The sequence below is a fragment of the Salvia miltiorrhiza genome, chromosome 1, assembly GCF_028751815.1.
Source record: "Salvia miltiorrhiza cultivar Shanhuang (shh) chromosome 1, IMPLAD_Smil_shh, whole genome shotgun sequence".
In the NCBI taxonomy this organism is placed as follows: domain Eukaryota; kingdom Viridiplantae; phylum Streptophyta; class Magnoliopsida; order Lamiales; family Lamiaceae; genus Salvia; species Salvia miltiorrhiza.
The window spans coordinates 76394911-76419477 of record NC_080387.1 but is presented as its reverse complement, the minus strand read 5'-3'; the positions used below and the strand labels follow the sequence as shown (position 1 = coordinate 76419477).

Sequence of the window (24567 nt, the reverse complement as noted above, 5' to 3'; positions counted from 1 at the left end):
TAGAGAATTTAGCGACCCCGTTTTCAGCGTCCCCGTCGTTCAGTCGCAGTTCTGTCGTAACCAGCATTTTGAGACGGAATGTTCGGGATTTTGAGACGGAATTTCCGTCGCTAGAATTAATTTTTTTTGTAGTGTCACTATAACTTTGTAAATGACATTGTGTATAATTAAAACATACTCCTATATTAATTAACTTCAAATTTAATAATAAAAAATACTCCTATATAATTATATATCATGTGTCAATAATCAAGCACGACCACATAAGTAGCAATAAATACAAAAAAAGAAAAAGAAAGAAAGAGAAGAAACAATTGAAGCACGACCACATAAGTAGCAATAAATACAAAAAAAGAAAAAGAAAGAAAGAAAAGAAACAATTACAACAAACTGAAGAAAAAGTGTGATACAAAGATTCAAAATAACTCGAACAAGCTTTTAAATTTTTCATGTTGTATCAACTTCTCCTCTGTGTTGGTGTTGCTGTGTTGCGTCTCTTCTTCTTCTTCTTATTATATCCAACACCAAAAAAGAATTCCACTAACCATCTTGGCCTTGCTTTTCTAATGATAATGTAACCAATTCCAATTCCAATTCCAACTATGAATCCACTGCCATATCCCATCACCACACTTCTCCAACCAAATCCATCTATAAATCCATACTCATCATCTTCTTCTTCTTCTTCTGGCTGCATCTGCTGCCCATGCATTCTCCTCGTTGCATTTTCTCGTCAACGGAACTCCACACAATCTCAAGTTTCCCACGTATGAATCATTCTCAAATGTGGAAAACTGATTAGATTGTGGTATTTGTCCCACGAGATCATTCATCGAAAGGTTTAATTTCTCAAGAAATGTCAAGCTTGTCAATTCACTTGGAATTCCTCCATCCAATTTGTTCGAAGACAAGTCCAGTGATTCAAGCACACTTATATTTCCAAGAGACGCAGGTATGTGTCCCATGAGATTATTGTGCGACAAATTCAAGTATCTCAAAGAATTCAGATTACCTATGGAATCTGGAATACTACCAGAGAAATTGTTGGAGGATAAGTCAATGGTTGTAAAGGTTTTCAACAATCTCTTCAATAACTGATCCAAACCTTTCAAGGTAGTTCTCATCTCGAAAAAACGAGCTTGAAATGCGTAATCATCACTTGGTGTTTGATTTTCCTTCACATCCATCATTGCTTTGAAACTCTTGAAATATTTTTGAGGTAGAGAGCCCACAAATTCGTTCTCTGATATATCTAAAACTTGCAGCTTAGGAAATGGAAGGTTGCTTAGGGAAGGCAGCGACATGTTACCTTCAAACTTATTAGACTTCAAGACGAGCACTCGAAGCTCAGGAAGAGCTTCCATCCAAAACGGAAATTCATCTTGTATTCTATTATTTCCAACGTCAAGACCCTTCAGACTTTTGCAATTGATTAAGGATTTGGGTAATCTTCCTTGCAATTTATTACCACTCAAATTGATGGACTGAAGACTACACCCTTTGATAAATATTGATGGAATGGGGCCACTAAAGTTATTTGCATTTAAATGAAATATGGACAATGATTTTCTCAAGTTTCGAAAGCATTGTGGAACTGTCCCTTCCAAACTGTTATTTGAGAGTAGAAGAAGCTGAAGGGATGTCAAGTTGCAGATGGAGGATGGAAGCTCACCATTTAATTTGTTGGAAGAGAGCGATAAAGTAACCAGATTTGTTAGATTTCCAATGGTGGATGGTATTGGACCTGGAAGTTTGAGAAGTCAACGTAGATATATATTGCTTTAGAGACAATCTGGATACATAAAAAAAACATGGCAATGAAGAAATACATTTTATGCACGTGAAGTATTTTGATAGAAATTAAATTACCTCTTCTATTCTTATATCACCCATGCATGTCTCATATATTCAATAGCATCTTAATTTAATATAGCATTTTGCTAACATTGATCCTTAATATTAATAGAGTTACAATATGGCTGGAAACTACAAATCCAACTATTGTTAAACTATTTAGTTAATTAAGCATGAGTAAATTAAATGAGAACAACCTAGCAAGTTGAGAAATCAAAGATTCAAAATTAGATAAGTCATCCTTTAATTCTATTTCATATTGCACATGGAGTGACAAAGGAATTAGAAAAATCACATATCTTATATGAACACACGTATAGGCAAATTTCCTTGCAATTTATTAACACTCAAATTGTTAGACTAAAAAATACACCCTCTCATAAATATTGATGGAATGGAGCCACTGAAGTGATTTGCATTTAGATGAAATATGTCCAAAGATTTCCAAACTGTTATTTGAGAAAATAAGAATTTGAAGGGATGTCATGTTGCACATGGAGAATGGAAGCTCACCATTTAATTTGTTGGAAGAGAGGTCTAGGTCCCACAAATTTGATAGATTCCCAATGGTGAATGGTATTAGACCTGAAAATTGGATAACCCTTCATATAAATCACTTTAAAGATAGAGATGTAAAGCACTTAGATCTTTTGACACAAATTAGCTAAGTCATACAATTCGAAAAAAAGTGTTTTCTATTTTTTTTCCTTTTATTATTAATATCATTCGTGTTGTATTTCATATTGTGCATGCATTGGCAAAGGAATTAGACAAATCGCATATCTTATCTTAACAAATGTAAAATATTAAAAAGACTAGTTTAAATAAAAATGGCCAAAGATCCGATCAAGTTTGTAAAGAAGTTATATCAACTTGCAGATTGAGAATGGAAGCTCACCATTTAATTTGTTGGAAGAGAGATATAAATACCGCAGATGTGATAAATTCCCAATGGTGGATGGTATGGGACCTAAAAATTGAAGAACCCTTCATTTCAATCACATTAAAGATGGAGCATAGTAAGAAACACATTTTGTTTTGTACTTGAAAACATACACTGAAACTTTATTATTTGCTAAATGTCTTTAAAGTATAAATCAATTAGCAATGCACACAAGATATTTTGTTAGATTCTCAATGGTGGATGGTATTGTACCTGAAAGTTAGTAGCAAACCTTCACAAGAATTACTTGACAGATCATTTGAAATATCTTTTCAACAAATGCATCTAAAACCAACAAATTTATGTATGTTCCTGTTGAGTATTTGATACTCAAGTTTGGTTGTTGTCATTATGTAGACAAATTTGCTAGTGTTGCTCTCAAAGTATCTGACAGAGTTGATACTTCGGCTGGTACTGTTCATTACGGGAGTACTGTTCATTACGGGTTTTCAGCTTTGCGATTTTCCAACTCATTAGTGTTTGAGTATATCACGTCTCTTATGGTTATATCTCACATTATATCAGCTATATGCTCGGAATATTGAGGGATTATGATTATAGATTGAGTATATCATCTTTATTAGAGTTCTACTCAAGATATAACTCTTTCTAGGGTTTGCCTATTTAAGGAAGAGAAGGAGGACGTTTTTGGTGGCTGATTTCATTGATATTCTTCTACATATTGGAGAGTAATTTCGTGGGTTTCAGATCATACAATTTCGTGAGTGTGTGTGATCTTGTTCGATTGCTTTTTCGTGGGTTTATTGAGCAATCTGTTGGGGTAGTGTCTTCTTATTCGTTTGTTTCTTTCTCCAGCTTGTTGGTGGATGTTATTTTCGTGGGTGTTGGTGGTGAGTGAGGTTCATTCACGCTTAGAGATTAGATCATTGTTCTTTTCTCAATTATTCATCGTTGTGAGGGTTTGGGAAGATATTGAGGCTAGAAGGCTAGAGAGTCTGTCGCATAAGTCCTGTAAATATCTTATCTTCACTAGTGGATAATTTACCCTGGGCGTGGCCCCCCAGACGTAGGTGTTTTATCACCGAACTGGGTGAACAACTCTTGTGTTCAGTGTTGTTACTTTCGTTGATACTTTGTGCTGCACGTTTGCTTTTTGTGTGTGCGACATATGCAATTGGATAGGTAACTTTTCAGTTCCGTCTAATTTTTTTTGCCACTAAACAGATTTATAATTGAACCAAAGATGGCCAAAGATTTGCTGAAGTTTTCATAGCATTGTGGAATTTCTTATTCCCAAAGATATACATAATCAATCTCGCTTTTGGAATATCACCTCCAAAATTGCCAAGTCGTAAAATAAATTGATTTGATTATTATAACATGACCACAAAAATAATAAGTATTAGAACACTATATTTTATGGTTCGTTTTTGTTAATTTGAATACATTATTAGGTGAATATTAAATGGTAATTGTTCAATCCAAATAATTTTGACTCGGTTTAATTTAGGCTTGGCAATGGTTTCAATTAAGTGGGCCCTCTGATATTTACAAATTGGTTTTCAGTTGTTAAAATAAAATTAAAAAGTCATTTTTTTTTTATCAAATCATACGGTTTATTGCTAAAAGATTAATGTACAAGAATTTATATCTAACCTATTCAATGCAGAGTCATATATAGTTAATCTAACCAAATTAAAATCATAATTAGTATTAGAAAATTAGTTACTGGTGTGCTTTTTCTAATTATATGAAAGTGAATATATATTGTCATATGGGCTAATTTGTAAACAATTCCATTTAATTAGATCGATGTAAACCGAGTCAAGTATAGAAAAAGAGAGAGAAATAATAATAATAATAATAATAATAATAATAATAATAATAATAATAATAATAATAATAAATAAGAGCCCGCCACAGTAATGCATGAGCAATATATCTTGTGGTATGGGATTTTAAGGCAAAAAGTATAGATTCATAACTTTTGGTAAGTGAAGTCTACATCCCTTGCTAAATGTTGATGGAATTGCTTAGGCCACTAAACTAATTTCTATTTAAATGAAAGATGGCCACAGATTTGCTAAAGTTTTCAAAGCATATTGTGGAATTGCTTCTTCCAAACTCTTCTTTGAGAGAATTGAAGATATTTAGGGGGAGTTTATTTCGGAGGATTGACCTTGATAGTAAGGCTAATCCTTTGTTTACTTTGATGGATTGGAACTTTGGAAAATCCCATAGTTCTTGATTATTTTTACCCTTTAAGCTAGTTTTGCTTTTTTCTTATCCCATTAAAAGAGTGGGATTGGAGCAATCCTACTTTTAAAGATAAAAAAATACTCAATCATATATTTTATCAATTATGCAAAATAAAAACGCCATACATGGATAAAAGTTGTCCCCAAAAAGTCCAATGATATTGTTATTGCTCATCTGCATTGACTACATCATCTCTCACAATGTTAGATTTCTTTTTATACTTTCCCATAACATTAATTTTGTCTCGTATTATCATGTGTACTGACAATCATATCAATGTTAAACTCTAAACTATAAGGGCGTGTTTGTTAGGGGTTATAAGGGGGTATTAGCTTATTTATCTCCCCTAATTGCATGTTTGATAGGCAACATAAGTTATAGCCTCGGCCCGCAAGAAAATCGAGGCCCGCTGTAATTCTACTGTTACACTTACATTATGGAACCCTGCCTCCCCCCCTCACCCACAATCCCATATCTACAGTAGATGACACTAATTTTGGGTCTTCCAATTTTGGCCTCCCTCGTCTCTCTCACGGTCCTCCTCTCGCCTTCCGTCAACCACGCCGCCGTCTCCCTTCCCTTCCCTCAGCCACGACAGCCTCAGTCAGTCGGAGGGCCGCCATCATCAGCCGCTGCCGACCGATGATAGGGCCCCCTCCTTGCCCGCTCTCATTCTTGCGGCTGGACGGCGAACGACGAAGAGTTGCCGCCGCCTCGCCTCCCTTTGAGTCTCGTCCCTTTGGACGGCGAACGACGAAGAGTCGACGAAGATAGGGCCCCGCCTCGCCTCCCTTTGAGTCGCCGCCGCCTCGCCTCGCTTTGGGGGTTGGGCAAGGCTTAGAAGAAGAAGAAAAGGGGTTGAATAAATTGGGCAGATGGGGGTTGGCAAGGCTTAGAAGAAGAAGAAAAGGGGTTGGGGGGTGGGGGGAGGATCTGCACTGAAAATTTGGGCTGAGGGTTGGGGGGGATGATCTGCACAACAAATTTGGGGTGGGGGTGGCGAGAATGAGAAGATTGAAGAAGAAGAAAATGGGGTGGGGGGTACGTGTACTATCAGATTTTGATAGTTTTTTTTATATTTTTTTTTTCTTAAATAAAGGGCAAAAAGGTAATTTACTAATTTAATCTTTTTTTTGAGACAATTTGTTCATTTAATCTTAACTTATATATTGTCTATCAAACAAAAATATTAGTCATCTCAACGATTATATCTTAAACTATCAAACACCTATAACATATTAACAATCTCACTCAATCTATATTATTTATCTAGGTTTTATTTATTATCCATTATCTCATCCAACTATCAAACAGGCCCTAAATTGTAAACCGAGTCAAAGCAGTATTAATGTCTCAAGACCTTGATAAATACTACTCCCTCCGTCCCACGAATCTTGACACGTTTGGATTCGGCACGGGAATTAAGGAGTTGTAGATTAGTGTTTTAAATGTGTAGTTAATAAAATATAAAAGTGATAAAGTAGGAGATAGAAGGTAATAAAAGTGATAAACTAGGAGAGAGAGAGTAATAAAAGTGATAAAGTAGGGGAGAGATAAGGTAATAATTATTACCTAAAATGGAAACGTGTCAAGATTCGTAGGACGGCCCAAAAAGAAAAACGTGTCAAGATTCGTGGGACGGAGGGAGTATTATGTGAGCTAATATCCCATTACAAGGGTGGGACTGAAAAAATTCAAATAATGAAAATAAAAATATTCATATATCTTATCAATTATGAAATGTAAATTAACGTTGTCCAACTATATGAAATTAATTGAATATAAGTATCTCTTGTGATATTTTGAGTACTTAACGTGATCTTTCAAAGCTTGTTGAACCTATAATGTTTATTAGATTTGACATCAAAATCCGTTTCTTCTCAAACCCCAGAACGAGAAAAATGAGTAATAATTATGACAAAATGGTAAATTCCAATCATCTTTTTTCATATGATGGATATAACTGTAAATTAAGAGTAATGCTAAATAGCCAAATTGTGGCCACCCACAAGTCACTTAAATAGAAAAAAAAATTAATTTATTTAACTTATTTTTTAAAATAAAAATAAGATTTTGTTATTTTATTGTATTATCTACATTGTAGTTATTTTTTTATAATTTTTTTGTAACTTTTTATTTTTATTAAAAAATAAATTAAAAATAAAAGTTGCAAAAAAATTACAAAAAAATAACTACAATGTAGAGAATACAATAAAATAACTAAATCTTATGAAATTGAATGACGTTATATATCATCAATTGATTTCGAGATTATCAGTTAAATTATTAGTATAAAGACAAGAGCATACCTTTCAAATTGTTCCAACTAAGGTATAATTCCTTAAGCTGTGTGATGTTCTCAATTTCTCGAGGGACATTTCCACCAAAGTTGTTGGATGACAAGTCAATACTCTCAAGTTGTGTACATTGACCCAAACTCAATGGTATATCTCCCTCCAATTTGTTCGAGTGCAGGCTAAGTCGTTTGAGTCTTTGAAGGTTGTTATGCGAGCAAATGTCTTTTGGTAAGCAGCCTGATAAAGTATTATCGATAAAATACATCTTCCGTACGCAAAATATATATGCCTTAATAGCTTCAGCACGAATTTTAAGAATTTTGGTAAGTTTTTGTTATGTGTATAATACTACTATAATTTAATTTAAATTACAATTTAAAATAATTCCCCGTAGAAATATTCACTAGTTTTTTTATATTTGGAGACTATAATACATCAAATCTAGATTTCGGTGTATGACCGGTTTTATTGTTACATTGAACATCTGAATAAAGAATCTGTATTAATAAAGTTGAAAGTAAAATGAGAAAAGAATAATTAAATTGCTTAGCTATATATACATCACATTACCGAGGAACCGGAAAATATCATTAGAGGCAAGAGCCGTAGTTTTGCCATTTTCCCAAAAATCTACGTTTAAACCAAATGACATTATCAACCTATTTCTGAATTATCAATAGAAATGAAATAGTAAGGTATGAAACTAGTTAAATTCCTAGTATAGACGAGCGAAGAAAGATTTCCATTTTCAAGTGGGATGTTGCCTTCAAGTCTCATGTGAAAAAGAGATTCCACTGCTCCAATTATTTTTCAAAATATTAGTCTGTTTTCCTTTTTCTTTTATCGGGAAAATATATTACGCAACTTTTTTAAAAAAATTATTATTATTTCACCTCTTTTGAAGTTGGTATGTTCGATTTCCGGTGCTATATCTTGCAATAAGTAATCGGATCTCTTAGGCTCATGGAATGACAAATGAATAATTAAATTTCTTAACTATAAAAAAATTAATGGCATCTTCTATATGGAAAATTGCTTTCAATTATTTTTCTTGGATGCAATACATTTCAAAAATCGATTGAGAGGGAAATATAATCATCTCTTACACGACGGGCAATAGACTTTGACTTAACCATAAGACTAAATGTGTAGCACATATTTTTTCCAATTCTCATGGTTAGTGACGATATACCAAACTCTTTCACTAAAGTTTTGGCTAAAAGAGTAGTGCAGACATACCATTTAAAGAGGTGTTGCCGAGGTATAGTTGATGGAGACTTGTGATGTTCAAAATTTGTCTTGGAAATGGTCCACTAAGATTGTTGGAACTCATGGCTAATTTCTCTAGATTATTAAGATTACCAATCTCTTTCGGTATACCACCTGTGAAATTGTGTTAAGTCATGATAACTCGATTTGAATCAGGTATAATGATATGTTACAAATAGTATGAACTCCAAAATCATAAGTATTAGAAAAATAGTTAGTGATGTGCTTTTTCTAATTATATGAAATTGAGGATAAATATTATATAATTAGTACGCCTTCTCGTGCATCGCGATACACGAACTAAAGTGATTGTTGGCAAATATTTTAATCCAAAGAAAATTTGGTGACGGTCGGCGAAGAGAAATAAACTCGAAGAAATAAAATGTGAACGTCAATGGGGGAAGTTGTGGATATAAACAAAAGGTGTGTTGATAATTATTGTTTACGATTATCTTAGATAAATAAAAATAACATAAGTAAGATTTTAGGATATCTCAAGACCTTCATAAATACTATTACGTGAGCTAATATCCCATTACAAGGGTGGGACTAAAAAAAATTCAAATAATGAAAATAAAAATATCCATACATCTTATCAATTATGAAATGTAAATTCAAATAATGAATGTATGTATGTATCTCTTGTGATATTTTGAGTACTTAACCTGATCTTTCAAAACTTGTTGAACCTGTAATGGTTATTTGATTCAATAAATCTATGTAGCCACATTTTGGTCACCCACATTTTAGTTGAATAGAAAAAATTTCAATTAATTTAATAGAATTCAGTCGTTTTATTGTATTATCTATATTGTAGTTATTTTTTTTTTTGCATCTTTTATTTTTAATTTATTTTTTAATAAAACTAAAAAAGTTACAAAAAATTATAAAAAACTACAATGTAGAGAATATAATAAAATAACTAAATTTTATTTTTATTTTAAAAAATAAGTTAAATAAATAAATATTTTTTCTATTTAAGTTAAATTATTAGTATAAAGACAAGAGCATACCTTTCAAATTGTTCCAAATAAGGTGTAATTCCTTAAGCTGTGTGATGTTCCCAATTTCTCTAGGGACATTTCCACCAAAGTTGTTGAATGACAAGTAAATAATCTCAAGTTGTGTACATTGACCCAAACTCAATGGTATATCTCCCTCCAATTTGTTCGACCACAGGCTAAGTAGTTTGAGTCTTTGAAGGTTGTTATGTGAGCAAATGTCTTTTGGTAGGCGACCTGATAAAATATTATGGTATAAAATACACCCTCCGTACGCAAAAAAAATATATATACCTAAATAGCTTCGGCACAAATTTTAAGAATTTTGTTAAGTGTATTGTGACCAAATTTTACAAACTCCAGACCATATAATCTCACAAATCAGCTTAGATAATAGCATTACGAAAAATAATACTATAACTTAATTTAAATTACAATTTAAAATAATTCCACGTCAAAATACTCACTAGTTTTTTATATTTGGAGACTATAATATATCAAATCTAGATTTAGGTGTATGCTCGATTTTATTGTTAGATTGAGCATCTGAATAAAGAATTAGTATTAATAAAGTTGAAAGTAAAATGAGAAAAGAATAAATAAATTGCTTAGCTATGTATGTAACACCCGGCATTTTCACTACATCATATATTATTATTATTTTCTATTTTCTATTATCTAAAAGAAGAAAGAGAAGTAGAATCACTGAGATGAGACGAGATGAGATGAGATATTATTATAATACCCTGAGCTTTTAATTCAGTGATTGCATAATTTGAATAATTAAGTATTCTTGCATCCTTTATTAATTTAATATTCTTGGAAGCAAGTTTATATTCCCAGTTAAAGGGATTATTTTATTATTTTCGGAGATGAGAATGGGATAAACAAGAAATATTATTAGTCGACTTATTGCTCGACTAATTGAAGTGACGGATGTTATTTAATTATTTATAGACTTATTTGCTATTGGAAATGAGAATCCCAATTTTTATATATATTGTGGATGTATTTGAGTTAGAGTGATATATCAATGACGATGGCACTTATAAGTTTATATTTATTAACTTAGTTGAACTGAGGCATTATGTATATACATGTATTAATTGATTACATGTGAGAGTTTTATTATCATATTAGTTAGAATAATATTTGTGGCTATTAGCAATAGCAATCCGTAAGCTTTCACAAGAATGTAGATATTTTTACATTTATTTATTTATTTTATTTGGGATAGCTATCAACAAATCTTAAGAAGGAAGCCAACCTTCACCTTATTTCTTTTCCTCTGCCAGTTCGTCGTTTCGTCCCCTCCCTCTTTATTGAACCTCAGTTTTAGTTTGCTTTCAACCTTCAAGGAGATTCAGCCGCCGCCTCTGCTCCGACCGCCGTCGGGTCCAAGTCCGGCGTCTCGTCTGTTCTTCCCTGGTGCCCCTCGCACTACTCTCATCTTCTCTCAATTTAGCGAAGAACCCAAATGAGAAGCCCTAATTTCAAAATCCGAAATCGTCGTCACCCGAGCCCGAAATTCGGCAATACAACAGCCTCCTCTTCGACGTGGTCGAAGTTCTCGCACCGGAAGTCCTCTCCGTTCCCCCTTCTTTTCCGATGTGGAGCCCTAATTCTTAGAAGAAGGAAATTACTACTGTCGCGACTGGAAGGCCAACGAACGGCTGAGCTTCGCCCGTCTCTGCCTTGAATCCATGCTCGAGAAGCAGAGAAAGAGACAGAGAGTGAGATCGAGGGGGAGAGCAGCGAGAGAGGTTGAGAGAGAAAGATCGAGAGGGAGCATACCTGAGGCAGGGGTGGCGGTGTGATGGAGACAGCGGCGGTGACGGCGGGCCTTGCCGGAGGGGCGGATTTTAGAGGGGAAAATGGAGGCAGAAAACCCTAGAATTTAGGCATTCTTGAGGTAAGATAGCTAAATGCTTGATGCTTATATAATTGAACTCTTAGGAGCGTGGAATGTGATTATATGATAGAAATTGGGGGATATTGAGCATGTTACTATGTGTTGAGCCAATTTTAGTTTAAGAATAAGGGAAGAACTACTTTTAATATTGATTGGAGAAGTTGAGGTGATTGATTGTGTTATAATTTGCTTGTTATATGTTGATGTGGTAAAGGTGAGTGAAGTTTTGAGATAAAGCATTCTAACATGTAGCAAGATGATGTAATTGAGTTCCTATGGTTTGTATTTAACAAACGTATAAATTATATGTTAAGTTGAAACAAAGGGGCTTTGCTGTCAGTTTTTGGCTTGACAGGGCAGTATGTTTCGAGGTGCTTTTGATGATGTTCCCGTAGTCCAAATCTTTTGAAATTTTTACAGTAATAACTTCATCATGAGTAGTACGTGTCTACAAAATTTCAGCTAAATCCGAGACCATTGGATGTGTCAAACGAATTTCTGAAATGTACTGCACGAAGCAGCGAAGTTTAGTGGCAGATTCTGCCTTTTGTGATATAACTTTTCATACACTTGATGTATTGTATTTTTGTAACTTTCTAATAAAAATAGACTTTGAGTGATTTTTAAAAATGTAAAGCTTGTATTTTTCTTTAAAGAGGTTGATTTTATATGATATTTCAAAGTTGAGATTTATATATGATTACATATTTGAAGTTACTTACTTGGGATAGTTGAGTACAAGTGTGCTTAAGTCATTGGTCAATTCTTGAATTGATGATTTAGTTATTAATTTCAAGCTAATCTATATGGAATGGATTAGTTTACTCTTATACTTTTTCAATTTGAGATATCCCAAGAGATGTGGTGTTACTATTTGCTTTTAGCTAAGTCCATATAAGTAGAATACTCAAATTAGAGGATGCAACTTTCAAGTGATAGAAGTTTCATTCAAGATTTACTTTCTACTTATTATCCAATCTTACCTTGGGAACCTCATTATAATGAAGGTTCGAGTGGCAGTGTAGAATGGACAAGCAAAGACTTCTATTTCATTAAGCGTATCAGGTGGGCTTACTAACTCAAGAAGTAAAGATGCATACTTTATTATATGAAGTTTGAGTGTATGCATTTATTTTCAAATTATTGACTTGCCAATGTTTGAGATTTGTATGATACCATCTACATAGAAGAACGAATTCGGGTCCTGAGCGAGTCAGGATTTGTGTACACAGAGTTGACAGTTAACCTTTGAGTTAGCTTGTCATCGTGTTTGAGAAGGAGGCCTACTTCTCAACACTCAGAGTTATATGATGCGTAGATGTGGTACATACATGTTAATTGTCTGCAGACGTATATGATGTTATGATGATTATAGAGAAGTTTTATAGTTTTGCATGCACAGGTTATTTAAATAAAACTCCTGTGTGATGCTTGAGATGGCAAGTTCAATATATAGCTCTAAGAGCAAGCTTTAAAGTTATTTCGGCATGATCACTGAGTGCTTTTTGGTACTCAGCCCTGCGTATGTTTTCAAATATGCAGGTTAAGCTGTGATGCAGATGGTAGCAAGCAGAGCAAAGCCCTCGGTGTACATATATATAATTTAGGCTCGGGATTTCATGTCTTCATACATGTAATCCACTTGAGTTGTTTCCGCTGCAACACTTAATGTACCTTACTTTATTGATGTGTTGTAGAGATTTTAAACCAATAGCTTCGAGAATTATATCATTTAGACAACTTGTCTTTATGTTATTGTAAGTTGTCTACTCGTGAGTTTTAAAAGTGATTGTATATGATTACCAGACATTATGGTAAAGTATTGCTCAAGTAAAATAATTATTTTTATTGAAACCTTTTTATTTTTCATTTTCTTTCTCTGTTCCCCGGTCACACCTTTCCCCGGCTTAACTATACACTAGATTAGGCCGGGCTGTGACAGAGTGGTATCAGAGCAGGTCATTTGCTCTGAGCCTAAACATTTCCTTGAGTCTAGTCTAAATTTGAATCTTTGGACTAGTATGAGTAATATAGTAAAAGCTCTGCGCTCCATCTCATCCAGCCTAGCCAAGCCAGGTACGGATTTTCAGAGTTTTAAAGTAGCATGTTACATTTTTAAACAAGTTTGAGATATGAGTTGCAGTTTTGCAAGTATTAGTATGATGAAAACTTATATATTTTAAAATGAGTGAGTATGGACAACATGAGTTATTTTGTCCACATGAGTTATATATGAGTATCCTCTACTAGTATAAACTTCTTGAATGGATAAAAGTGTTGTTCATATTTTAATATTTTTATTTTGATACATGGAGTATCTTCATTTGTTACATACCAATAGAAGGATCTTTTGGATGACGATGTGAACGAATATATGTGGATGCAGATGTAGACAGTATGATGATACAATAGCAATGTATGTCAGTGTGATGTTGTACGGACGTTATGCAGTTAGGGCATCGCAATTAGTACTAAGAGCCTTTTGCAACGTATATTTCCATCTTTTGTATGAGAACTCATTGAGGCAGAATTTCCCATGATGTGAAACGGCCAAAGTGGTCATTTGCTAGGTCGTTGAGCTTTAATTGCTTAGATGATTGAATTTTTGTGTATGAGTTTTTATACCTTAGTTGGTTTATGGTTATGTAGTAGTTTGACTTTACGGATGGAATAAAAGCTTAGTTATGGGAAATTGTGTATTTACTCGGCACGATGTCTCAAAGAAGCGGTGGAAATCTGCCATCCGCCATGTGAATAATTTAGAGACCTACTCCTCCTCATCAGCTTGTAAGAAGAACTGTGGAAGTTATTCATCGTTAGAGTTCCCCTATTTATAGTAGAGTTTTACAAGTTTCGCTTCCTTAAAAGCAATTATCAAGAGCGCCTTCTTGTATGTTATTTCAACTACAAGGATCGACTGATTATGAGTGGGAGACGAAGCAGAAGATATATACCCTCGAGCGATTAGAGAATCTTATTTGGGGCTAGTTCACATAAGTATTTTTGAAGAATTTGTTTCCAGAAGTTATCGTCAGTAAAAAGGAGACGAAATTTAGCAATTTAAAGCAAGGAAAGAAGACCGTAGCTGAATATGATCGTGAGCTTTGTGACATCTCGATATGCACCTTATAAGGTTGACACATATAGTAGTTGTAACTTCTCATAGAGTTTTGATGTAGTGCCTTTGCTTGTTGGCAAACCAAATATTCTTTCAACTAATGCAGCTATATCTCATTTCCATTTCTTCCCACCAAACTTTTGTTTGAGATCTTGATATAATTTAGTGCTTCTTTGGTGGGCACTATATAGCGTATCATGAGCTTTACTCTCAACTGTTCAGTATTGGGTACACAACTTTTCTCAAACATGATAGCAGTACCCCTAGCTTTTTGGCAAGTATTGATCTCTTCTATCAGAATCCTTACCCGTAATTTTTCTACCTTTTCATTTTTTCTTTGTATTGTAACAATTCTGATTCTCAAATCAGGAGTTACTATTGATATTGCAATTACAGCTTCTATGGTTTGTGGTGGTAAAACCACTTCTAAATTCAACCTTTCGAATTCCTTGATCAATTTTCTTCATGGGTAAGGAGAAATCCTTAGTTAACTTGAGTTTTTCTACTCAAAGCATCCACTACTATCTTGGCTTTGCGTGGATGATAATTTATTCCACAATCATAGTCTCTTACTAATTCGAGCTATATTCCTTGCCTCATACTTAGATCTTTTGCTCGAATAAGTATTTTAAACTTTTATGAGGTGTATCAATCCCACATCTCGTTTCAGAATACCATTGTTGCTAGTTCCAAGTTGTGTTGAGCAATTCAATTCTTGTGGTCTAAGTTCTCATGACCCATTAACAATAACTCTTTCACTTTGCAACAATGCACAACCAAGTCCATCTTTGATACACAGGACCAATTTTATATGGTCTTTCAACTTTGAGAATTCGGCCAAATTTTAAAATAGCCTTTCATCCAATAACGGATGAGCAATTTGAGAGAAATCTTTAAGCCTTGGAAGATGTGATATAGACTATTGTACTAGAGCGAAGAAGAATCTACTTTAGCAGTAGGGACACTGGCAATCGTGAGTAATTCCGGGTTCCAAAACTCTCTTTTCAAAAATGATTTTTTTTTTAGAAGGAGCGAATTCCTCGCAAACAGGGCAGGAGACGACCATCTCAAGGTGCATCACGCGTACTCAGAAGCCGCATTATGCACTAGATTGAAGGATGAATTTGAGAAAAAGCTTTGCTACTCATTGAATTTACCTACAATAATAGTTTTCGGGCAACAATTGGTATAACATCATATAGAGCTCTTTGTGGAAAGAAATATTGATCTCCACTCTATTGATGCGAGGTAGGTGAAAGAAAAGTGATAGGACTTGATGCAGTTGAAGAAATGATTACGCCTATCCGACAAATTCGACAACTGCTCAAGGGAACCTTAAGAGCGACATAAACTTTTTGTAGAGGATGAAGTTTTTCTCAATGTTCCGCATTCTAAGAGTGCACAAGTTCGATGTGAAAAAGAGGTATCTAGAATTATTTTCTGATGTAGTCAAATTTCGGGGACGAAATTTCTTTAAGGGGGAGAGGATGTAACACCCGGCATTTTCACTACATCATATATTATTATTATTTTCTATTTTCTATTATCTAAAAGAAGAAAGAGAAGTAGAATCACTGAGATGAGACGAGATGAGATGAGATATTATTATAATACCCTGAGCTTTTAATTCAGTGATTGCATAATTTGAATAATTAAGTATTCTTGCATCCTTTATTAATTTAATATTCTTGGAAGCAAGTTTATATTCCCAGTTAAAGGGATTATTTTATTATTTTCGGAGATGAGAATGGGATAAACAAGAAATATTATTAGTCGACTTATTGCTCGACTAATTGAAGTGACGGATGTTATTTAATTATTTATAGACTTATTTGCTATTGGAAATGAGAATCCCAATTTTTATATATATTGTGGATGTATTTGAGTTAGAGTGATATATCAATGACGATGGCACTTATAAGTTTATATTTATTAACTTAGTTGAACTGAGGCATTATGTATATACATGTATTAATTGATTACATGTGAGAGTTTTATTATCATATTAGTTAGAATAATATTTGTGGCTATTAGCAATAGCAATCCGTAAGCTTTCACAAGAATGTAGATATTTTTACATTTATTTATTTATTTTATTTGGGATAGCTATCAACAAATCTTAAGAAGGAAGCCAACCTTCACCTTATTTCTTTTCCTCTGCCAGTTCGTCGTTTCGTCCCCTCCCTCTTTATTGAACCTCAGTTTTAGTTTGCTTTCAACCTTCAAGGAGATTCAGCCGCCGCCTCTGCTCCGACCGCCGTCGGGTCCAAGTCCGGCGTCTCGTCTGTTCTTCCCTGGTGCCCCTCGCACTACTCTCATCTTCTCTCAATTTAGCGAAGAACCCAAATGAGAAGCCCTAATTTCAAAATCCGAAATCGTCGTCACCCGAGCCCGAAATTCGGCAATACAACAGCCTCCTCTTCGACGTGGTCGAAGTTCTCGCACCGGAAGTCCTCTCCGTTCCCCCTTCTTTTCCGATGTGGAGCCCTAATTCTTAGAAGAAGGAAATTACTACTGTCGCGACTGGAAGGCCAACGAACGGCTGAGCTTCGCCCGTCTCTGCCTTGAATCCATGCTCGAGAAGCAGAGAAAGAGACAGAGAGTGAGATCGAGGGGGAGAGCAGCGAGAGAGGTTGAGAGAGAAAGATCGAGAGGGAGCATACCTGAGGCAGGGGTGGCGGTGTGATGGAGACAGCGGCGGTGACGGCGGGCCTTGCCGGAGGGGCGGATTTTAGAGGGGAAAATGGAGGCAGAAAACCCTAGAATTTAGGCATTCTTGAGGTAAGATAGCTAAATGCTTGATGCTTATATAATTGAACTCTTAGGAGCGTGGAATGTGATTATATGATAGAAATTGGGGGATATTGAGCATGTTACTATGTGTTGAGCCAATTTTAGTTTAAGAATAAGGGAAGAACTACTTTTAATATTGATTGGAGAAGTTGAGGTGATTGATTGTGTTATAATTTGCTTGTTATATGTTGATGTGGTAAAGGTGAGTGAAGTTTTGAGATAAAGCATTCTAACATGTAGCAAGATGATGTAATTGAGTTCCTATGGTTTGTATTTAACAAACGTATGAATTATATGTTAAGTTGAAACAAAGGGGCTTTGCTGTCAGTTTTTGGCTTGACAGGGCAGTATGTTTCGAGGTGCTTTTGATGATGTTCCCGTAGTCCAAATCTTTTGAAATTTTTACAGTAATAACTTCATCATGAGTAGTACGTGTCTACAAAATTTCAGCTAAATCCGAGACCATTGGATGTGTCAAACGAATTTCTGAAATGTACTGCACGAAGCAGCGAAGTTTAGTGGCAGATTCTGCCTTTTGTGATATAACTTTTCATACACTTGATGTATTGTATTTTTGTAACTTTCTAATAAAAATAGACTTTGAGTGATTTTTAAAAATGTAAAGCTTGTATTTTTCTTTAAAGAGGTTGATTTTATATGATATTTCAAAGTTGAGATTTATATATGATTACATATTTGAAGTTACTTACTTGGGATAGTTGAGTACAAGTGTGCTTAAGTCATTGGTCAATTCTTGAATTGATGATTTAGTTATTAATTTCAAGCTAATCTATATGGAATGGATTAGTTTACTCTTATACTTTTTCAATTTGAGATATCCCAAGAGATGTGGTGTTACTATTTGCTTTTAGCTAAGTCCATATAAGTAGAATACTCAAATTAGAGGATGCAACTTTCAAGTGATAGAAGTTTCATTCAAGATTTACTTTCTACTTATTATCCAATCTTACCTTGGGAACCTCATTATAATGAAGGTTCGAGTGGCAGTGTAGAATGGACAAGCAAAGACTTCTATTTCATTAAGCGTATCAGGTGGGCTTACTAACTCAAGAAGTAAAGATGCATACTTTATTATATGAAGTTTGAGTGTATGCATTTATTTTCAAATTATTGACTTGCCAATGTTTGAGATTTGTATGATACCATCTACATAGAAGAACGAATTCGGGTCCTGAGCGAGTCAGGATTTGTGTACACAGAGTTGACAGTTAACCTTTGAGTTAGCTTGTCATCGTGTTTGAGAAGGAGGCCTACTTCTCAACACTCAGAGTTATATGATGCGTAGATGTGGTACATACATGTTAATTGTCTGCAGACGTATATGATGTTATGATGATTATAGAGAAGTTTTATAGTTTTGCATGCACAGGTTATTTAAATAAAACTCCTGTGTGATGCTTGAGATGGCAAGTTCAATATATAGCTCTAAGAGCAAGCTTTAAAGTTATTTCGGCATGATCACTGAGTGCTTTTTGGTACTCAGCCCTGCGTATGTTTTCAAATATGCAGGTTAAGCTGCGATGCAGATGGTAGCAAGCAGAGCAAAGCCCTCGGTGTACATATATATAATTTAGGCTCGGGATTTCATGTCTTCATACATGTAATCCACTTGAGTTGTTTCCGCTGCAACACTTAATGTACCTTACTTTATTGATGTGTTGTAGAGATTTTAAACCAATAGCTTCGAGAATTATATCATTTAGACAACTTGTCTTTATGTTATTGTAAGTTGTCTACTCGTGAGTTTTAAAAGTGATTGTATATGATTACCAGACATTATGGTAAAGTATTGCTCAAGTAAAATAATTATTTTTATTGAAACCTTTTTATTTTTCATTTTCTTTCTCTGTTCCCCGGTCACACCTTTCCCCGGCTTAACTATACACTAGATTAGGCCGGGCTGTGACAATGTATTCATCATGTTACTGAGGAACTGCAGAATATCATTAGACGCAAGAGCCGTAGCTTTGCCATTTACCCCAAAATCTACGTTTAAACCGAATGACATTATCAACCAATTTTTGGATTATCAATAGAAATGAAATAGTAAGGCATCAAACTAGTTAAATTCTCAATATAGAGATAAGAACATACCTATCAAATTGTTCAAACCAAGGTCTAATACCTTAAGCAGTGTGATATTCCAAATTTGTGCAGGCACATGTCCACCAAAGTTGTTGCCTGACAAGTCAATACTCTCAAGTTGTGGACATTGGTACATACTTGACGGTATATCTCCTTCCATTTCGTTCCTCGATAGGTTAAGTCGTTTGAGTCTTTGAAGGTTATTGTGCATGCAAATGTCCTTTGGTAGCCGACCTGATAGAATTACCATATAAATAAAATATATTCTACTAACAACAAATTAAACAAATTGGATTGAGGAATAGTACCATGAAAAGAGTTCCAACTCAAATCGAGATTAACAAGAGAAGAAAGATTTTCAATTTCCTGTGGGAAGCTGCCTTCGAGATACATATAAGAGAGATCTAATTTAGTCACCCTGCTACTAGGAGAATCACAAGTAACTCCTATCCACGTGCAAAACGAGGTTCCACTGGTCCAATTATTTTTCAAAATATTGTGAGGATCTGAAGTGATGTGGGATTTTAAGGCAAGAAGTATATATTCATCACTTTTGATTTGAGTTATGTTGTGTGCAGCAGAGAGGCTAACACAAGAAAACAATATGAGAAGCAAAAGAAGGGAAAGTGGGGAAAATGTATCCATATTGTGAGTGCTAATTGTGTGAGAAAACAAGAAGTCTACAAATGCCATTTATATTCAAATCTAAAACAATATTATTCCACCTCTTTTGAAGCTGAGATGTTTGATTTGTGGTGCAATATCTCTCTCTTCTTTGAGTTGGGGGAACTGTGATTCGTAATAGGATCTCCACACCTATGGAATGAAAAATTAATAATTAAATTTCTTAATTATAAACAAATTATTGGGGAGCCCACAATGACATTTTCTATATGGAAAATTGCTTTCAATTTGTATTTTTTTGACGTGATAATTTTCAAAAAATCGATTGAAAGGGAAATATAATTGTCTCTTACACAAGAGACATAGACTTTGACTTAACCATATATAAGACTAAATGTGTATCACATATATATATTTTTTTTTCCAATTTTCATGGATAAATTAAATTTGCAATATTTAATGTTAAGTGAAATTGAATCACACACATGTATGTTAACATTGATCATTAGAGGAAGTCACTGTGAAATTGAATTTGCAATATTTAATGGTTCGGTATCGCGATAATAGCAGAACAATAATTGGTTAAGCAAAAGACCAAATGTGCATCACATATTTTTAATCTATTCCCATCCATCCATCCATCCGTGAGTGATAAGATTTTGAGTTGTATGGAATTGACTATAGTCAAGCATTTTATAATTTGATTAATAGTGTATAACTTTATTATTATCAAGTAAAGTCCAAGATTAATTTATAATTAATTATAATTGAGTGGTGATTTAATTGCGTATTGAAGATTCATGTAGAAATTAAATACAGTGTACTAGTGATGTTAAAACCATCAACGAACTCATCTATAGTATATAAAAGAGGAGTTTTCTCCGTCTATTTTTTTCCTCTCTTCTTCCATTAAAATTTTAAATCTTTTTTCTTTTTACCTTTTTATATTGTAATTATTTTCTAAATGTCATCAAATTTGATCATGAAAAAATAATCAATGTGTATCATAAATTTAATTTAGTTCGATTAACTAGAAAGTTCGCCCAACCCGTTTGCTAACAAAGAACTGAACTTTCTAGTCTATGACTGAGTTTGGCGAACAAAGAATCGAACTTTCTAGGTAATTGAACTGAATCTCTTTCCAAAAATTATGTTTGAACGAAAACAACTCACATTTTCTGGTGGCACCAGAATAACTAAAATAATCTTGCATGTTGTACTTAACAACATCAAAGATTCTAATGACCTTGTAGTCGTTAGATGTAAAATCATAGACGAAACCACAATTATGTAATCTTGCATGTTGTACTTGTGAAGAAAGGTTGATTATATCAACAAAAACTTCGTCACCTGTGGCATTTTATTATGTAATCTCTAAAAACTTTGCCACTTATGGCGAATTATTCTACTTGATTGTTATTATTGATGGGGCAACTTCTGGTACTTTATTAAGGGATTTTGATTTAGCTCAAGTGTTGACTTAATGATGATTGATGGGCTTTGCGTGATTCTTCTTCTTATGATTATTATTATTACATTGGTTTATGTATTATTCTTTTTTTTTTCTTCGATTATTATGCGTGTTTCGAACCTGCAATAGCACAAATATATATAATCAGAATATTAAAATGGTAGAAGATTAGGTTCATAAAAAAATAAAATCAATATTGTTCGTTCTTTCATGTTTCTTACAAAAGCAGAAAATTGGTTTAAAATCAGAAAGCAATGTTTTTGGACCAAGTTAAGAAAAAAGATGTTGTTTAGCTGTCATGAGATGAGAAGGCTTCCAATTGTTCTTCTTTTTCCGAGGAAAACAATTTAAATAAAATAAAACGAACTGGAATAAAAATAAATAAAAAATTGATAAATCTTTTAGTAAGTGCAGATCTATAATTTTTTTTTTCTTTGAGGGGAGTGCAGATCTATAATTAATTAATAATCCAAAGTATGTTTTAAACATCTGAAAGTATATTTCCAAAAAAAAAAAAAATCAACGGAGAGATATGTGTAGATCCAAACTAATTTTCTCAAAATCGAGAGAAGAAGTTCATATTGGTAAAACTAACATGAAAATTCCAGAAACATAACTTGTGAATATTGGTTTTATTTTCAAATGAAGAGATGAGAAACTTACTTACTTGAGAGAAGAAGTTGATCGGAAAAGATGTGTTGAAGGTTGGTTCGAGTTGTATGAGTTTCTTAAACTTGAAACTATCAATGGAGATAATGGGAACCAGTTTCAAACACCAAAACCGAGGAAACCAGGTGCATGCGGGCCCCTTTTTCACCTTTTACCATTTTATTTTCTTTTTCCTATTTTTTTTGCGGCTAAATGATAGCTTTTCACTATTTAATTGTTTTTTCTTTTCTTTTGTTTAATCCTTTCGCTGATTATTTTTTTTTTCATTGACTTTTTTTGCTTCATTTTATTCTTTTCGGCAGACTTCTTTTGTTTTTATTTTATATTGGACGTGTTTTATTTATTTTATGCTTCAATATTGTAAAATGAATGCAATTTATGTATTTTCAATTAAATTAATTTTAATTTTAGTGATGCAATTTTAATTATTATTTATAATTTTAAAGTTAATTTATTTTATTAGATAATTAAAAAATAGAATTTTAAATTAAAAATAAAATTAAAATATATAAATAATAATGCAAATAAAATTAATTAGGATATATATATATATAGATATAAAGAGGGAGTATGTATTATGGTGAGACATAAAAAAAGTGAAAAACTGATTTATTGTTGGAAGAGACGTGAGAGAAAAAAAGTAGGTGAATTTATAAAGCGGGTTTGATAGCGAGAGAAAGTTGGTTTCACACGAAAACAACTCATATATAAAATGGGGTCCCATTTAGAGATTTTTCATCACTTTGAAAAAAAAATAGGGGTAGTTCTGGTGAACAACTAGTCTTTGTTTTTCATTCTACCCGATGGGGGCCCACGTAGGAATTCAAATCAAATAATGTCGTTCATGCTCTTGAGGAAAATAGGAGCAATAATTCCACGTGAATTAGTCAGGCTTTGATAGTCCTTTTCACTCATTTTACACGATTGGGGGGCCCAATGAATTTAATTAGGCACTTTTTTATTCTTATATGGAAACGATGTCTATGGAAATGACTTTTGTTGTCTGGCCATTGTAGTTTATTTTTTATGTAATACTCCCTCCGTACTAGGAGGGAGTGGCACGGGTTTTAATAAAATATTGTATAGTATATTGAGAGTGGAGAAAAGGTTGTAAAGTGTATTGTGAATTGTGAAAAAGTATTAATAATTTATTGTGTTGTTTTAATTAATGTTATTTGAGTGGTGTGAATTGTCTTTGGTGGGGTATTGTCCCAAAATAGAAAAAAATAGGAAGTTCTTTCGTGGACGTCCCGAATTAGAAAAATAGAAAGTTCTTTCGTGGACGGAGGGAGTATTATTAAGGATAGTCGAAAATAATGAAACTGTGACGTTTATTTATTTAGTACAGATATAGACCCTTATAGAAAGAACAAATAGATGAAACTGGCTAACTTCATTGTTGGAGGCACCCTCACAAGTAAACTAAAGAAATAGATTTTAGGATCATTTTTGTAGTTGGACCAAGTCTTCAAACCATGAGAAGTGGGCAAAACTATAAGTCATGAGTTGGTGGAGTGGATAAGACTCATTTCTTTCTTCCAAAGGTCAAAAGTTCAAATCTTATTGCTTACATTTACAAAATTCAAATTTTTGTGTGCATGTGTTGGCGCGGCCATTTAATTTCTTTATCTAATATTGTATATTTATCAAAAAAAAAAAAAGTGGGCAAAACTCTGGCCCACTTCTCATTTTCCATCAAGGTAAACGGTGAAAATATATCTTCCCTTTCATTTTCCATCAAAGATGTGTTTGTTTTTTATCCTTTTAAATAGAGGGGTAATATAAGTATATAACGAGGTATAAATTTATTACTTAAAGTGGGAATCATATTTTTTATATCTTATTTGATTTGAAGTATAATATCTTTATCCACTTCTTATAAGGTGGTATAACACCCTTTCTTAGGTATAAAATTATCTCTTTCTCAAGGCATAAGGAGTTGTCCGAAAAATTATACTCCCTCCATCTCACAAAAACATGAACATTTTTCTATTTTGGGATGTCTCAAAAAAACATGAACATTTTTTTTTTTGTACATTACCCCCTTACTTTTTATCCCTCCTTTTTATACTTATTCGCAAAAAAACCATCATAGCCCACTACCACTTTTCCTTAATAAATTCATTACTCTCACAACACTTTATAAAGTGGAACCTATTTTCTACTCACAATAATTTTCAACTAACATTTCTTAAGATCCGTGTCAGTCCCAATTGTTCATGTTTTTGTGAGACGGAGGGAGTACAACTTGTCTGAATTTTTTCATACATCAAATTAGCAAACGAGGCAT

General features: G+C 33.6%; 2 protein-coding genes and 2 long non-coding RNA genes across 4 annotated transcripts in view; 2 read left to right on the top strand and 2 right to left on the bottom strand.

The window, feature by feature from the left end:
* The window catches only part of LOC131006325 (receptor-like protein 9DC3), an 84269-nt gene extending 61917 nt beyond the window's left edge, over nucleotides 1–22352 (bottom strand). The window contains exons 1-4 of the mRNA XM_057933535.1: nucleotides 22276–22352; nucleotides 20239–20329; nucleotides 19822–19985; nucleotides 19523–19747 (exon numbers count right to left, since the gene is read on the bottom strand). Of these exons, the coding sequence (XP_057789518.1) occupies nucleotides 19523–19747; nucleotides 19822–19906 (310 nt within the window). The 5' untranslated portion in view covers nucleotides 19907–19985; nucleotides 20239–20329; nucleotides 22276–22352. The remainder of the gene's footprint in view (nucleotides 1–19522; nucleotides 19748–19821; nucleotides 19986–20238; nucleotides 20330–22275) is intronic.
* Nucleotides 201–1859, bottom strand: LOC131006333 (receptor-like protein 9DC3). The gene has a single exon (XM_057933544.1). It carries the CDS (start codon nucleotides 1362–1364, stop codon nucleotides 669–671), a length of 696 nt encoding a protein of 231 aa, XP_057789527.1. The 5' UTR covers nucleotides 1365–1859; the 3' UTR covers nucleotides 201–668.
* On the top strand, nucleotides 10821–14195 carry LOC131006344 (uncharacterized). The gene is made up of 3 exons (XR_009095474.1): nucleotides 10821–11496; nucleotides 12504–12561; nucleotides 13039–14195. It is a non-coding gene; the product is annotated as an uncharacterized LOC131006344 (long non-coding RNA).
* Nucleotides 16407–19249, top strand: LOC131006346 (uncharacterized). Its single transcript, XR_009095476.1, has 2 exons — nucleotides 16407–18460; nucleotides 18938–19249. It is a non-coding gene; the product is annotated as an uncharacterized LOC131006346 (long non-coding RNA).
* Nucleotides 22353–24567: the final 2215 nt, after the last annotated feature.